General features: G+C 40.2%; 1 protein-coding gene across 8 annotated transcripts in view; it reads left to right on the top strand.

Annotated features, from left to right (window-relative positions):
- The first annotated feature begins 352 nt into the window (after positions 1 to 352).
- The window catches only part of IntS14 (integrator complex subunit 14), a 39,398-nt gene continuing 21,944 nt past the window's right edge, over positions 353 to 17,806 (top strand). Inside the window, exons 1-7 of one of the 8 annotated variants that reach the window (XM_076211784.1) lie at positions 535 to 773; positions 811 to 830; positions 6,578 to 6,752; positions 7,441 to 7,611; positions 12,253 to 12,426; positions 15,302 to 15,385; positions 15,700 to 15,810. In XM_076211784.1, coding sequence (XP_076067899.1) covers positions 6,585 to 6,752; positions 7,441 to 7,611; positions 12,253 to 12,426; positions 15,302 to 15,385; positions 15,700 to 15,810 — 708 coding nt within the window. In that variant the 5' untranslated portion in view covers positions 535 to 773; positions 811 to 830; positions 6,578 to 6,584. The other 7 variants (XM_076211773.1, XM_076211793.1, XM_076211763.1 and 4 more) reach the window with 7 other exon arrangements.

Consider the following 17,806-nt stretch of genomic DNA (forward strand, 5'->3'; position numbering starts at 1 on the left):
TGTTGTTAGTTTCATATTCTGGTGTAGTAAACTGCCTACACCATATTCATTAGTCATCATCGTAGTCATTGTCATCGTATTCATCGTCACCGTATTCATCTTCATCTTATTAAGGGGGTGCCAACCGTCCGTCCACGTCCGCGCCACATACATTCACACTCACACCACACCAAGCCTCAGAGGAAAAGGAAAATTCGTTAACCAGTGTAAAATTCTGAAATAATAGCAAGTATCTGGGATTATACTGAGAGGCATAGTCAGACTCTGCCATTCTATTCTGCGCCAGGACAAACACACCGAAACTAAATTGGAGAAACCGACACACAAACGAAGACACAAAAAAGCAAAAAAAAAAAAAAAAAAAAAAAATAGAATATCGTGTCAATATAAAATTCTCACAAAGGAAGTAAAAAAAGTAAACTCGGAAAGGGACCTAGGAATAACTATCTCAAATGACAAACATGCCGATGTAAACAAAATGTTCCACGAAGGTGGGAAAGCTAAAGAAAAGGTACAAAAGCAGTTCGAAATAAAGTTAATTTTTCTTTATTAACGGGAGAGCGGTGAAATGTTTGGTCATCATCTTTTGGGAGGAAGGCTGTAAGATGAAGAAAGAAAAGGAAGGAAGGCAGAGATGTGCTGGAGTTAGTTGTTAATAGGTGAATCTTGGGGAAAATGGATTGGATAGAAGTTTCAGCTGAGATCCACCACACACACCAATGTCAGAAATCGACGTTTATATAGTGTGATTAATGCAAATCTGATATTTAATTATCCCGTATATCATTCATTTATGCTTTCTTGCCCTGCCTCCTGGATTTGACAATAAAGTGAGTGAAGTTCGGTAGAAATTACCGAAATGACACTTAATGAAGTTAGTAATTCATTTTGCCATGTTAAATAAATGTAAATTTTTTAGCAGGGTGAGTACTGAGGGACCAATTTTTGTTGCCATACCATGTAACTACTTTGTAAATGTAAATGGGGAACTAGATGAGGACCCAGGAAAAATTGCGAACATACTAGAAGTTAGGAAAAAGAATACAAAAGTGTACAAACTACAGTGAACAATTAGTAAAATCAATACTGAACATTGGAGAATTCTTCCAAGTACATGGTGATGGTATAAATTTGGATACTATCAGTGATGTTAGTTTCAGGCCTAGTGATTATAGTGTAAGCCATTGATGAAATAGAAATGAACTTATCAGGGGGGGCCAGGTGACATACCAGCAGTGTTTTAAAAACTAAAAAGTAAATGCATTAGTTGGTAAAACTGCACTTCCATTCAAGTAGCAGTATAACTCATGACCTCCAGGAATATTTTTTCCTTTTGAATTTGATAAAATGCAGTTAATCTAACCTATTTTTGTTAAATGCTATTTTGATAAACTGCTATTAACCTAACAATGAAAATCTGCTGTTGCATATTGTACAGAAATGCATTGAAACCCATTAGTCTTCCCAATCTACCTACTTCAGAGAAAATCACTAGATAAGGGGGCATCACTAAGAAAACTGAGTAAATCTTCAGAAGTGCATACCTACATGATATAGCAATAGAAAATTGAATATCAATTTTTTAAATTATAATACATCAGTGTGATGCACATTTTTCTTGGAAAATCAATAACGGAAAAAGTTGCTAAAAGCATTATGCTAATGAATGGAGTCATGATGACTACATGAGGTGCTATCTTTTTTGTGACAGATGTGGAGGTTGAAGAAATTAAAGTATGATAAATTTATGTAACCTAACCTAACCTGCATTTAGTAATGTGGTACCTATAATTCTAGAGGTCATCAGGGTCATCATAGTTAGCAAGCATGTTGACAGCCAGTTTTGGCATACAATCAGATTGTGGGGTGTAGAGGAGTTTCATAGCTTGAAGATTAGGCTAAATTATGTTGGGTCAAATTAGGTTAGGTTAAAAAAGGATAGGTTTGGTTAATTTTGTTAGGTTTTTAGGTTAAGGTTTTATTAAATTTGTGCAGTGGTTCCCTAGTCCATTATAAAAATTCTAGTTTAGAAATTATATACTATGTCATCAAGTAGGGTACATAACAAAGTCCATAAAACATTGGGTTAATCTTGTCTTTAACATCACCCAGTGATTGAAAACATTTGCATGGTAGCTTCTATGATAGACTACAGAAACTGAATGAATGTTGGAAGGCTTTGTGCCTTAAGTGTGTCTAGGATTTTGAGGGATTCTCTCATTAGGATCTGGTGATGGAGGCAGTGAAATTGATGGTGGCATTGGTGAGACTTGATGGTGGTGAGGGCTTTGACAACATTGAAGATGCAGAGGTGAGGGCAACATGGCATGCTCCTCAGCCCTTGTGAGGCTGCTAAGAAGTGCATTGCCATACAGTTGAAGGTGTTTTTGTATGACATGGTGAGTGTAATGAAAGTGATAGGTAAGGTCAACAAAGTCATAGATAGATAGACTTTATTTGGCTATGAATCAATGTACATGAAGTGCAAATAATGACAAGAACACATAGTTTGGAATAATAATTTCAAATTGCCAGGGATAACACAAAAAAGATGTACGCTTATTTCCATTGTGGTCCTCATCAGATTGTTATTCTACACTAAGTCACACATACAACATATGTAGGGGGTTAAGGGGACCAGAGACAATCATGAGTAATACCAGTCAGTACACATATGACACATAATCATTGTTATAGTTTTGTTAATATTACTAAAATGTTCATACACAGGATATTGAGACCAAGAATTGAGCACCATCACAAAAGGAACATTGCATTAAGCAAAGGAACAACAAAATAATGTTGAATTGTAACAAAACAGTATGAGTGAGTACTATATTAGAGTAGTACCATTAATGATATACTACATTATTCTACAGCTGTATCTACATGTTGTTATAGTGAATGCTACACTGCAGTTAGGGTCACCTATTAATTAATTCTAACATTTTACCTGAATCTCAGGACGGAGTGGGCAATTAGTATGAGCACTAGGGAGTAGTACATTATAACCTGAAGCACCAGAAGTAGGGTACAGGGGACCAGTACTCGTATGAGTAAAACAACAAGGAGAAGGAAGAAAAAGGTCAGATCATAACTGTTCTTGGACCCTACCTGAGACATATACCATACTATGACTAGCAAAACAAAGGTGGAAACCAATTTGTAACATCAAACATTGTTGTACTAAACTAAACTTCTGAAGGACAAAAAAGGGAGGGGGAGGTCAGAACAGTTATGAGTGAACGCAGATTTGGATGGTATTACTCATGGAGTCAGGTATCCCTCACTAAGCTAGTAGTACATAAAATCAAGGCTGTTCTCTGTCCATAGCTGAGACATATAGTAACCCTTGACTTTTTTCTTGAAGGTAACCTTGCTATTTGACTTCTTAATGGACACAGGTAGTGAGTTCCATAGTTGAGCACCTGTGAAGTGAAAGCTGTTTTTGGTGAAGGGACCTGCATGAGATACAATAAAAGACCCTTGACTGTTCTGGGTTCGGTTCTCAGCCGATAACGTAAAATTACAGCTCACATATGAGGGAGCAGAATTATGAACGACATTGTAAACCTGGTTTAGTTTCAGCTGCTGGACACGATATTTTACAGGTAACATTCCTACCTTGCTAAATTCTTCTATACCAATATGACTACGTTGAGGTAAATTTAGCATGAATCTAATGATCTTATTTTGTGCAACCTGTAGCCGAGACTGGTTTTTTCTCCTCAGACTACTGTACCAAGAGCTACAAGCATAATCAAAGTGATGTTGTAACAAGACTGAGACCAGAAGCTTCTTTGTTTCCAAATCAAATTTCTGGTTTTTCTGTACAAAAATTTGACTTTATGTGAACACTTGGATACAATCTCATCCGTTATGGCATTCCCTGAGAGGGACTGGTCTAAGGGTATTCCAAAATAGGTTACCTCTTGTTTTGACTCCAAGACATTAATTAACCCCACATCTGACCTGTACATTGCTGTGTTTCCTGAGGTTGGGTTTTGATGCGAAGACAATACTTTCCGTTTTACTGAGGTGTAAAGACAGCCTATTATCTATGAGTCAGTCCTGGACTGATGACAGTTCGACACCCAGTTTCTTCTCTACTTCAACTGGGTCCCTACCTGAGACAATTAGTGCGGAGTCGTCTGCAAATAGCAGTAATTTACAGTTCATCGCACCTGGCATGTCATTAATATAGACCAGGAACAGTAGCAGTCCTAGAATTGAACCTTGTGGTACACCACAAGTTATCTCTCTGTCATCTAAGCAGGCTCCATTTACCTGTACAAGTTGTTTGCGACCTGTAAGGTAGGACTTGAACCAGCCAATATTCGCCACTCCTAATGCCTGAAGTTTTTTTAATAAAATATCATGGTCCACTGTGTCAAATGCCTTTTGTAGATCCAACAAGACTAAACCCGTGTAGTTACCTCTGTCACATTCCTGTTTTATCAGATCGTAAAGGTATATAAGCTGGTGTCTGTTGAGTAATTCATTCTAAAACCAGATTGCATGCTGTATAGTAGATTACATTCCCTGAGGTAGGTATCTAACTGATTGTATATGATACGTTCGAAAAACCTTGGAAATAATACCTAGAATTGAAACAGGCCTGTAGTTACCTGCCTCAGTTTTTGCATTTTTCTTATAAAGAGGTGTTACCTGAGCCCTTTTCATGTCTCTTGGAATAAATCCTGAACTGATAGACAAATTTATTATGTGGGTTATTGGGTGAGTTATAATTGTGGCTCCATCCTTAACAAACCTCGCAGGAATGACATCTAACCCTGTATCTTTATTGGCACTTATGCTAGCCAGTAATTTAAACACTTCTTTTTGAGTGGTCTTATGTAGTTTGAAACACTTTGTGGACTTGTCTTTATTAGTACTCCTGAACGTACCCCAGCCCAAACTTCCCAGAACCCGTTGGGAGGAATTTTACTAGTTTAGTGGCTATGGTTGTGAAAAAGGTGTTGAAGTAGTTGGCTATGGTGTTCCTATCAGAGTTAAGCTCACCTTTTATCATGATTCCTATCCTGTCTACTTTCTTACTAGGCTTTGTGTGAACTTCTAGGGTCTTCAGTGTTTGCCAAAGCTTCCTTGGATCATGTTTGTTGTGGTGCACCATGTTAGTACAATAATCAGCTTTGGCTTTTTCCTTCCAATATTTCACCTGATTCCTATAGTACAGAAAGCCATTATAGTCCTCCTGATTTCCACTTTTCCTAAATCTAGCAATAAATCTGTCTCTATCTCTAATTAAACCCAGTACTTCGTTAGTCATCCATGGTTTTGTCCTCTGTTTTATTCGTATCTCTTTGAGAGGCGCTACTCTGTCTATAATAGTAAGAATTGTGTACTTAAAATTAGACCAAGCCTTATAAACATTGGTACAATTCAGTACTGGCGACCAGTCTGTCCTACCCAGTTCATCTACAAAATGTTCCCATGAGTAATGCTTCCTGGAATGAAGCTTCACTGTGTTGTGCTTGTTGAAAATCGTCTTCCTAGCTTTCCTAGTACAATATATGAGCTGTGGTCACTAAGTCCATAATCACAAGCACCAGCCTGCATTATCTTATTACAATCGGAGACCAGGATAAGATTGATGATGGACCTGGATGTGCCTGTTATTCTTGTAGGCTCGTCAATCAGTTGTGTCAGGCCATGAGATTTTAGCAAATCTCTCATTGCCTTAATAAGGTTATTATTTGTACTTGCCAGATTCATATTAAAATCACCTAGGATAATAATTTCTTGGTCATGCATATTGACCTGATTGAAACAGGTAGATTCTAATGTGCTATAGAAGGACATCTGTTTTGGTGGTCTGTAACAGACCCCACATAAGATGGGATTAGATTTAGGTAACAATATTTCTACCCACACAGCTTTGAGCCCATCGTTACTCATAGGGTCTGTACAGGGGTTGAATGCTAAATCATTGCAAATGACTGCTGCCCTGGTCCGCCGCGCTAGTAGACGGAACTCGTCTATCTTAGGTAGAAGGCTTCTGGCATTCAAGTTCACGAAGTGGAGGCCCCGCTTAATGAAGCAGTTGAAATCGTCCCTGGATGTTGACTGGGGCGAGGCACAGCGATCGGGGTTAATAGGTGAAGGGTCAACCTCACCATCGGACATGGGGGGTCCTGGTAGTTCTTTGAGTGTACACCCATTGCAAGTGAAGTGGAGAATGTCCTCATTCACCAAGGCAACATTGTAGGTTTTGAGAGAAATTCCACAACACCTCAATCTTTAGACAGCTTACACATGGGTGTTTTGGGACTCTCGTTGCATCCTACAGGATGTAAGTGAACAAGAAGAAGAGGAGGAGACAGCTTCCCATTGATATGTTTATTTCATAGAAATATGGTACAGTAAATTTGAAGAGTGCATATGTTGCATATAAACTCACAGATCTGGAGGTATGTAGGGGTGAACTGACAAGCATTAATTTGCTATTCACATAATTTTCATTTCTCATGAAAAGTGGAGTTCACCTGTACTTGGTAATTTCTTGCAGACACTTAAATACATCCATGATTACAGACAGCTCTTTATTACCTCACAGAAACACGATGCCAACTGTGATTCTTCTGGATGTGTCCCTGTCTATGTGTCGTCGAGTGTCAGAGGAAGCTAGCAATGGAGAGGAGGATGTACTCCGTAAACATTTGGCTGTACATGGGTGCAATGTACTCCTTGACCACTTTATGCAGCACTGTAAATTAGAGTTTACTGCATTAGTAAGTACATACTATAAAGTGTGAATTAATCCTAGGAATAACTTCCATGAATTTATACACTTAACTTGTGGCAACTGTTATATTTTGCAGTTTTGTTGTCACCTGCCACATTTTTGTGCTATTATATAATAATTTTTTTTTTTTTATCATAATATGATTTTGTTGTAATTCTGTATAACATTCAGTTGATTGTCTTATTTTTTGTATGAGATCAACAACATATACCTGTAGCTGTAAGTAGTGGTCGTATGAGATGGACACCAGAGAAAATAATTTCCTTGCCACTCATTTTCTAAACTCATCAACAGTCTTGTCTTCATTAGAAGGTGCAGCCCCAGAGGGCTTCACACACGGTCTCCAGACCAGACCCAGAATCTCTCAATATTGACTATATTTCTTTTTCACATAAGGAGTGGAGGCAACTGGTGATTGCTAATATTAAAAACTAGTGACAGAAGGAGTCCTACAGTAATACAACAGAGACAGTAGTCCATAGTTTCTCCCAAGGGAGATACATGGGACTCAGGGACTGTTACTAGTTGCTCTGTGGCATATATTTTATTATGAACTCTATTATCAAACAAAACTTTTACTAATATATTCGGTGTCAATAACCTAGTAGTTACGACACCAGATTGAACGCTTATAATCAATCAATTATACTAATACATATAATATAATCATTTAGGTGATCTTCTCTTCCCTGTATGAAGTTGTTGCTCCCTTCACCCGTGACTTTGAGCTAATAAAGAATGTGCTGACAACTCTTGATGAGTATGATATGACCAACCTGGAGACAGGTCTTCTTGGGGCTGCACAACATGTCTTGGACGAATGGGGCAATGGCACACCATGTCAGGTAAAATCTTTATCCATTGCTGTTAAAAGTGTTTCTCAAAGGCAATCATTATGATAATATGTGATATGAATTGAAAGGTTACTTTGCGTTGCAGAAATGTAGTTCACCAATCCCAACCACCAGAGGGTATCTGACCTCTGCAACAGGCCCAGATTCATTCACTCTTTCATTCTACTTTTCTTTCCTTTTTTTCTCCTTTGTACAATTCTACCTCTTCCTTAACTAATGTACCCACCTTCTCAAACCAACATGAATTCAAGGAGGGTCACTCCACCAATACACTTTTCACAGACATCACTCAAGTGTTGGAGGGATTTAACAAGAAAGCTCCATCACACAAAATGAAGCATCAAGATTTATAACAAGATGCACCAAAACCACTACAGCAGACTTTCAAGTGTCTAGAAGTGTGTGTATATAGATACACCAAAAGGCCTCTTTCCCCTTATAAGAGGGGTGACCCAACCAAGGCATACACCCACCTTATGTTTACTCTTATTTACTGTCAGCTTTTTCCTGTCACATGTCATCCCAAACTTTCACTATCTGGCTCACCTCCCATTTTCTTCCACTCTCCTTAACATCTCCAAACCCCCACCCATCACCCTCACATTTACCTCCTGTACCATCCCATTCATATACACTTTAAACAACCATGATGGCATTGCAAAAGCAAATCATATCCCCACCTCCATCTCAAAACATTTACCCTAACACAAGTTCTGTCACACATGTAAAAACTTTTATGACATTATAACCTCTTTCTTCTGTTTTGAATAAGATATTACTGTAAATGAGAGTATTTTAGAATTTTCAGTATTGTATCTGAGTGTCTGCAAATGTAACCCTGTTTTTCTCACAAGGCATGTTGATCATTATATGATTGGTTGCCATATGGTTGGTTTTCATGGCGTGGAACCTGATTATGTTGTGAGTCATACATATATTGTCCTATATTTTTAGTTTAGAGATTGTTTGGATGCACTGCATGTAGAATCATGTTTATATAAATCATCTGTAGAGAAAACTCTCTTATGCCTTCACTTTTTCGTTTAGGAATGTCCCTTGTGGGGCTATAAGGAGAAGGATGCCTAGTCCCACTACCCGTCACTTTCTTCTCGCCTCTTACGATCCAAGTGGAAATACTTGGTGGCAGTATTCTTTTCCCCCACCACAGGGGGGAATGTCTGTTGAGGAAGGACGGGAGAGGACAGAAGACAGGGGTGAATGGAGAATGGTTGTATATGGATGATGATGTGATGCATGAGGTGGAATGGGCGGGGGGGATGGGGGGTGAGGTAGTATGTGTGAGCAAAATTTGACGCAGCCCGAAAGGATTTCTCTCGTCTTCTCCTTTTATGCATGGGGGGATGGAGAGGAGGGTCGCCGATTTAATGAAGCGGCCCTGCTGTGGATGAGCTGTGTCTTGCGACACTGCTTCTGACCCAGGCCAGTGGACAAGGTGCAGGGATGACCCATCATCCAGGAGGTGCTAAGATAAGAGGGAGGGTGGAGGGGTGTGGAGTGTATTCAGGGATGGAATGGGTGGGAATGATTTTATGCCTTTTCCTTTTTGGCTACCTCCCTTGTAAGGGGGAAAAAGCCTCGGTATATGTATGTATGTATGTATCTGTAGAGAGAAGTGTATATATATTGGTGTTTGCAGACTTTTCCCTTTTCCCTGTGACAACTAGGGGAAGAGCCAGGTTCAAAAAACTCTGAGATCTAATTAAAGAAAAATTATTTCCTTCAAACAGAAACAAAAACAAAGAAGATAAAAAAATAGAGGTTGCCAGGCGAGCATATAATACAAGATCTGATACACAGTAGTGTTCACAATATCAAAAGAAACGTAAAAATATGTATGTACCAGACAATGGGTCCTTTAGGACATAAATAACTGAATTCACTAGGACATATGTAAATATATAAATAGTCGATCAAATATCGACATTCAATAGAAAATAGTCTTCACAAAGACAATACGTAGTAAGGTCGAGAAATATCGATGATGAAAGCAGGTAAGGCAACTGGTCTGGATGAATGCTATATAGAATGTCTAAAAAAAAGGAGGTACAGTGATGGTGGACTGGCTGCTGAGGTTATTTAATGTTTGCTGGAGAGAGGGTAGAGTGCCGGAGGACTGGAGGAGTGCCTGTATATTTCCACTTTACCAAGGGAAAAGGGGACAAGTGTGAATGTAGTAGTTTCAGAGGGATTAGCTTGTTAAGTGTAGTTGTTGTTGTTGTTGTTCCCTAGACTGTCTGTCCGAGCAGTCCCGTCTCCCCAAGGAATGCCATAGCCGAAACTGGGTTTTCCCACAAATCCTTTATAGAGCGTATGTTGTGTTGTTTGCGTGCATGATTGTGTATAATGCAGTCTTCCATTATGTGTTGTATGGTATGGGGTGAAGTGTTACATCCTGGGCAGCTGTTCACAACGCGGTCATCCAGCCTCTTCTGGTAGCTTAGAAGTGCTGGGTGGTGACCGCACCGCAGTCTGGCCAAGTGGACTCTGTCCTTTCGTGGGAGAGAAGATTCAGAAGGGTGGATATCAGGGGGTCTGGCATGCAGCAGTGTGTTGTCTTTCAGTGTGTTAATGGAGCGGTGAGTGATATGATTATGAATATGTTTCCGGAGGCTGGTATTTGGTGGTTGTGGAGGAAGAGAAGAGAGTATCTGTGTGTGATAAAGGTCTTTGGGTGTTGTTTTAATGTTTCTTGGTGTGTGTGGGTGTTCTGCTATGTAGTGTAGCGGGTGTAATGTGTTTGTGGTGGCTGCGGCAAGTGTTTGTGTGCCTCTCATGTCGAGGTGGTCCTTGACTTTGAGGACTTTTGTTTCATGGTGTAAATGGTCTGTAGGTGTTGTATTTGTGCAGCCTGTAATTGTTTTTAGGGCTTTGTTTTGTATGATTTGAAGGGTGTTGTGGTGTGTCTCACTGAGTGTAGTTGGGAAGGCTTATGGGAGGATCTTGATTGAGAGGATTAGGAGAGGAACAGAGGGAGTAATTGGTGAGGAACAGTGTGGATTTAGGATGGGTAGAGGTTGTGTAGATCAGATATTTGTGGTAAGACAGATATGTGAGAAAGCAATAGGAAAGGGGAAGGATATTTTTTGGGCTTTTATGGATCTGGAAAAGGCTTACGACAGGGTAGACAGAAAGGCACTGTGGGAGGTTATGCAGATATACGGGATAGGAGGAAAGCTTCTAGGAGCTGTCAAGGGTTTTCATGAGAGTAGTAGAGCATGTGTCAGGATTAGAAATGGAGAGAGTGAGTGGTTCGAGGTAAAGGTGGGACTTCATCAGGGATCCATTATGTCACCCTGGCTGTTCAACTTGTACATGGATAGGGTGGTGCGAGAGGTAAATGCAAGGGTAGTGGGTCAGGGATTGGAGATGGTTAAAGAAAATGGAGAAAAGTAGGAGGTGAGCCAGCTGTTGTTTGCTGACGACACTGCGCTTGTGGCAGGATCGGAGGAGGGATTGAGGAAGTTGGTGACAGAGTTTGGGAGAATGTGTGATAGAAGAAAGATAAATGTGGGTAAAAGTAAGGTGATGAGATGTACAAGGGATGAAAGTGGCAGCCAACTGGAAGTGAGCATTAAGGGAGAGCGACTGGAGGAAGTGGATAGTTCTAGATACTTGGGTGCATATGTGTCAGGAAAAGGTGGAGTGGAGGTGGAGGTAGAATGTAGATTGAGAGAAGTGAGTAAATGCCTTGGTGGATTAAAGAGTGTAATGAGGAATAGACATTTGGGAATGGATGCTAAGAGGAGACTGTATGAATGAGTGATTGTGCCAACAGCACTGTATGGGGCAAAAACATGGAACATAAGAGAGGAAGAGAGAAAGAGTTTGAATGTGTTTGAGATGAGGTGTCTGAGAAGTATGATGGGGGTTACTAGGCTAGATAGAATGATATATGAGGAGGTAAGGAGGAGAACAGGAGTGGAAAGGGAGTTGGGAGATAGGGTTGATGAAAGAGTATTAGGATGGTTTGGACACATGGAAAGAATGAGTGAAGAAGACTGGTAAAAGAGGTATGGAAGGCAAATTTGGAGGGAGTGAACATGAGGGGATGTCCTAGGATGAGGTGGATGGATGGGGTGAAGGGGGCTTTGGGGAAGAGGGGAATGTCTGTTGAGGAAGGACGGGAGAGGACAGAAGAAAGAGGTGAATGGAAAATGGTTGTATATGGGTGATGATGTGATGCATGATGTGGAATGGGTGGGGGGGATGGGGGGTGAGGTAATATGTGTGAGAAAAATTTGACGCAGCCCAAGGGGATTTCTCCCTGTCTTCTCCTTTTCTGCATGGGGGGACAGAAAGGGGGCGGTTGCCGATTTAATGAAGTGGCCTTGCTGTGGATGTGCTATGTCTTGCGACACTGCTTCTGACCCAGGGCAGTGGACAAGGTGCATGGATGACCCGTCATCCTGGAGGTGCTAAGATAAGAGGGAGGGTGGAGGGGAGTGGAGTGTATTCAGGGATGGAATGGGTTGGAATGATTTTATGCCTTTTTCTTTTTGGCTATCTCCCTTGTAAGAGGGAAAAAGCCTTGGTATATATATGTATGTATATATCTGTAGAGAGTATTGACTCAGTTTAATTTTGACTTTGAGGAATTATAATCTGTTACAGGTGGTGTTAATTACAGATGGAAGTGGTCGAAGTGGGCCTTTGTCACTCAAACATTCCTTAGCCAGTTCATCACAATCAAGAGAGTCACAGTCAGAACAGTTTCCACTCCCCTTCCCATTTCCCTCCAAGCTGAACATTGTTTGCATTGCTGGACCCAATGAGCCAGGTCTTCAGGTTTGTCTGTGAAATGCTGTATAACTTAGAAATGTTTCAAGATTAATAGGGGTGTGCAATGAATAATTCTCTTACCTGTATTTCTCGCTATGGTATAATGCCTTGAAATCCTTTGTGTGTTATTAATTGTTTCTCTGTTTCTGGTATTAATATATCCCTTGTATATTTCCTTCTCAGTTCTTTGCCTCTTTTGAATCTCCTTGTATATTTTCTTTACAATGCTTTGTCCTTTTTTAATCCAGTATGCTTTGTCAAGGGCATGGTTCATTAAAATCCATGCTACAAAGCCCTCTGTGAGGGGCACCATCCTAGCCTCCCAATAGGGGGGGGAGTGTGTGACGTTAAACCATATCATCATCATACTTTATCAAAACATCTCTTATCTATGAAATTTCTTTTCATCATCATGGTTAATCTGGAATTAAAGGACCAGTAATGAGTAGGTAGAAAGGGTGATCCTGCAAGATGGATAATAATTGTTATTTCTCTTTCCTTTCCCTCTTGATTGTTTCTTTAGTACCACTTCCTCATATTCTGTTATCATTCATGAGTGTATTTGTTGCGACCCTGGCTGGCATATAACATATTGGATTCACAAATGAGGAGAGCTGACTATATTTAAGAAAATATAAATGATTTAAATCAAGGGAAAAGCATTTAAAATTGATTGATTTTGATGTTATTATAAGTACAATATAACTTTTAAGCTATTGCTAGTAGAGTATATTTAACCCTTGTCATGTGAGTATGGAGGAGGATAGGGAATGGTGGTTGCAGTGGGAGGCACTAAAAAGTGAGTGATGGATGAGGAAAATGGGGGAGAAATAAGGAAAGGGTAGGGGCAAGCAATTGTTAAAATTATGACAGCAGGTAAGGCACCTGGGTTAGATGGGTGTCATGCAGTGTCTGAAGAAGAGAGGTACTGTGTTGGTGGATTGGCTGGTGAGGTTGTTTAATGTTTGTCTGTCACTAACTTCCTCAATCCCTCCTCCGATCCTGCCACAAGCGCAGTGTCGTCAGCAAACAACAGCTGGCTCACCTCCCACTTTTCTCCATTTTCTTTAACCATCTCCAATCCCTGACCCACTACCTTTGCATTTACCTCTCACACTACCCTATCCATGTACAAGTTGAACAGCCAGGGCGACATAACGTATCCTTGACGAAGTCCCACCTTTTCCTCGAACCACTCACTCTCTCCATTTCTAATCCTGACACAAGCTCTACTACTCTAATAAAAACTCTTGACAGCTCCTAGAAGCTTTCCTCCTATCCCGTATATCTGCATAACCTCCCACAGTGCCTTTCTGTCTACCCTATCGTAAGCCTTTTCCAGATCCATAAAAGCCCAAAAAACATCCTTCCCCTTTCCTTTAGCTTTCTCACATATCTGTCTTACCACAAAGATCTGATCTACACAACCTCTACCCATCCTAAATCCACACTGTTCCTCACCAATTACTCCCTCTGTTCCTCTCCTAATCCTCTCAATCAAGATCCTCCCATAAGCCTTCCCAACTACACTTAAGCTAATCCCTCTGAAACTACTACACTCACACTTTTCCCCTTTTCCCTTGTAAAGTGGAACTATACAGGCACTCCTCCAGTCCTCCGGTACTCTACCCTCTCTCCAGCAAACATTAAATAACCTCACCAGTGAGTCCACCATCACTGTACCTCCTTTTTTTTAGACATTTTATATAGCATCCATCCAGACCAGTTGCCTTACCTGCTTTCATCATCTTAACAACTGCCTTCACTTCATCCTTCCTTATTTCTCCTCCATTTTCCTCACTCATCACAGTCATTTTCTTAGCATTTCCCACTGCAACTATCTTTCCCTCCCTATCCTCCTTCACATTTAGCAACTCCCTAAAATATTCTACCCATCTTCCCCTTACTGCCTTCTCTTCCATTATCATCTATCCATCTGCATCTTTTACCTTTTCTTCTCTACTTGATTCGCCTCCTCTTCCTCTCTTAATTTCTTTCCAAAACATCTTGTTATTACTTTCAAAATTTTCTGTCATACTCTTACCCCATTTCACATCTACTCTCCTCTTTGCCTCCTTTACCTTGTGCTTTACTTCTCTTTTCTTTTCTTTGTACCTCTCATATGACTCCCTCATCCTATTTTGTAACCAATCTGTGAAAGCTCGCTTCTTCTCTTCTACAACCTTCTTTGTTTCCTCATCCCACCATTCACTACCCTTCCTTCTATTTCCTCCTATCCTTCTTGTTCCACATACCATCTTTGCACATTTTGTGACTCCCTCCTTGAACCATTCCCATTCCTCCTCCACACCTAGCTCTACTCTATCCTTCACTCCCTCCCACTCCTCCTTCAGCTTCTTCTTGTACTCCATCTCCTTACCAGATGAAATATGTTTGTTCCTGTACATATATGATAGTGATGGCCATAAGCACAAAATACCTTCTAATGTTCTTGTGTTGTATGATACTATTAACATAGTGGCCACTTTAGAAAAGGCATTTCTTGTTTTAGCTCCAGTGTCACTTTTCCTTGTAAGGGGGAAAAAGCCCTTGGTGTATGTATGTGTATATGTATGTATGTATGTCACTTTCCACATGAGGGGATTGAAAAAGGGGGGTTGCTGATTAAATTTTAGTGGCCTTGCTGTGGATGTACTTTGTCTTGCTGCATTACTTCTGACCAGGGCAGTGGGCAGGAGCCAGGGATGACCCTTCATCCATGAGAAGCTAAGATAAGAGGGTAATAGGATGATGGATGGCAGTGGAATGGGTGGGAATGGGTGCATGCCTTTGACTTGGCTACTCATCTTATAAAGGGGAAAAAGAACTCCTTATATAGATAGATGGATAGATGATCAATTTTTCTTTTCATTGAAATCAGGTGGCACTACCGATGTACCAGCGTTTGATTGAACTCAATGGAGAAGGGAACATCTTTGTTCCAGAAGGAAATCTTTCTTTCAAGGTAAGATTAATATATATATGTATATATATATATATATATATATATATTATCTATATATATATATATATATATATATATATTTATATATATATATGATTTTGATTTTAATGAGTAGGTTTTGATTCAGTTTGGTGTTAAGAAATAGACAAAATGCCAGGAAGTACAACCCTGCTCCTACAGAATTCATCTAGGTAAATATACAGACATAAATATGCATATTAAAAGAAACAAGTACAAATGAAGTAAGCATTTAAGGCATTAAGATATTTCTAAAAATCTTCAGAGTTTATAATGAAAGTTCATTTTTATTACAGAGTGTTGGCAGTATGTTTGAACGGTTGATTGAAAGCAACTTTTGTTCGTATCAAGGACAACTCCACTGTGGAAATCTTTCATCACCCATCACACTGTCTCCACCACCACAAGTAAGTATAAGTAGAGGAAGGGGAAGTTATTAACATATTTAAAGTAGAGTAGTAGTTATTTTGTGATAGATATGGATAATTTATTATCATCTTGTAGTGAGTTTGGAAGCCAAGGGGTGAAGGGGAAGTATAGATATAAGAATGCAGCAGGGAGGTGAAGATGTATTCTAGAAGAAAGAAAAGGCTGTAAATTGTGTAAAAAAAATTAGATTAGGAAATGAACAGAGCATAGAGAAATTTTGATGAAAACAGGAAATGTAAGTTGTGTGTATAGGAGTGTAACATGTACATATGTGCAAACTCATATTTTCAGTCTCTCTTCTCACACACTCCTCATCCACTTACTAATGTTTCACTTTTCATATCTTCACATGACCTTTATGCACATACATGTACCAAAGGCTTTTTCCCCCTTACAAGGGAGGTAGCCAAAGTCAAAGGCTTAAGTCCACTCCTACCCATTTCATCCCTACATACTCCACTCCCATTTACCACCCCTCCCTTCATCTTTTCTTGGCTCCTCCTGGATGACAGGTCACCCACTGCATGTCACCCACTGCCCGGGGTTAGAAGCAAAATAGCAAGACACAGCACATCCACAGCAAGGCTGTTTCATTTAATTGGCGACCCCTGTCTCCATCCCCTCATGCAGAAAAAAGAAGATGGGGAGAAATCCCTTCAGGCTGCATCAAAGTATCATTCATACATACTCCCAACCCCACTATCCCCCACTCAGTCCCTTCCATGCATCACATCATCCATACATAACCATTCTCCACTCTCTCCTATCTTCTGTCTTCTCCCTTCCTTCCTCAATAGACATCCCCCACTTTTCCATCGCCCCTTTTACCCCATCCATCCATACTTGGTTGCCCCCTCATGTTCACCCCTCCACCTCTGCCTTCCACACCTCTTTTAAGTAATCCTTCTTCACTCATTCTTTCCATGTGTCCAAACCATCCTAACACTCTTTCGTCAACCCTATCTCCCAACTCCCTTACCACCCCTGCTCTCCTCCTCACCTCATTTCTCACTCTATCCAGCCTAGTAACCTCTACCATATTTCTCAGGCATTTCATCTGAAACACATTTTAACTCATCCTCTCCTATGTTCCATGTTTGTGTCCGATACCGTGCTGTCAACACAATCACCCCTTCATAAAATCTCCTCTTAGCATCCATTCCCGAATGTCTATTTCACATTACACTTTTTAATCCCCCCAAGGCATTTACTTGCTTCTCTCAATCTACATTCTACTTCCACTTCCACTTCTCCCTTTCTTCCTTAACACTCACTTCCAATTTGCTGCCATCCTCCCCCCATGTACATCTCATCACCTTACTTTTACCCAGATCTTCAACTTCATTCACACACCTTTCCAAACTCTGTCGCTAACTTCCTTAATCCCTCCTCTGATCCTGCTACGAGTGCAGTGTCATCAACAAACAACAATTAGCTTATCTCTCATTTTTCTCTCTTTTCTTTAACCATCTCCAATCCCTGCCCATTACCCTTGTATTTACCTCTTGCACCACCCCATCCATGTATAAATTTAACAGCCATGGTGACACAACACATCCCTGGCAAAGTCTCACCTTTACCTCAGACCACATGCTCTCTCCATTTCTAATTCTAAAACTGGCTCTAGTACTCTTGAGTGCTTTTAACAGCCCTCCTCCTATCCCATATATTTGCAATACCTCCCACAATACCTTCCTGTACCCTGTCATAATCCTTTTCCAAATCCACAAAAGCCCAAAAAACATTCTCACTTTATCCTAAAGCTTTTTCATATATCTATCTTACCACAAAATTCTGATCCATGCAAAACCTACCTGTCCTAAACTCACACAGTTCCTCACCAATTTCTCCCTCTATTCCTTTCCTAATACTTTTAATCAAAACTCTCCCATAAACCTTCCCAACTACACTTAACAGACTGATCCTTCTGAAACTACTAAACTCACACTTGTTCCCTTTTCCTTTGTAAAGTGG

The sequence above is a fragment of the Oratosquilla oratoria genome, chromosome 2, assembly GCF_046742065.1.
Source record: "Oratosquilla oratoria isolate Oo_2021 chromosome 2, ASM4674206v1, whole genome shotgun sequence".
NCBI classification, from domain to species: domain Eukaryota; kingdom Metazoa; phylum Arthropoda; class Malacostraca; order Stomatopoda; family Squillidae; genus Oratosquilla; species Oratosquilla oratoria.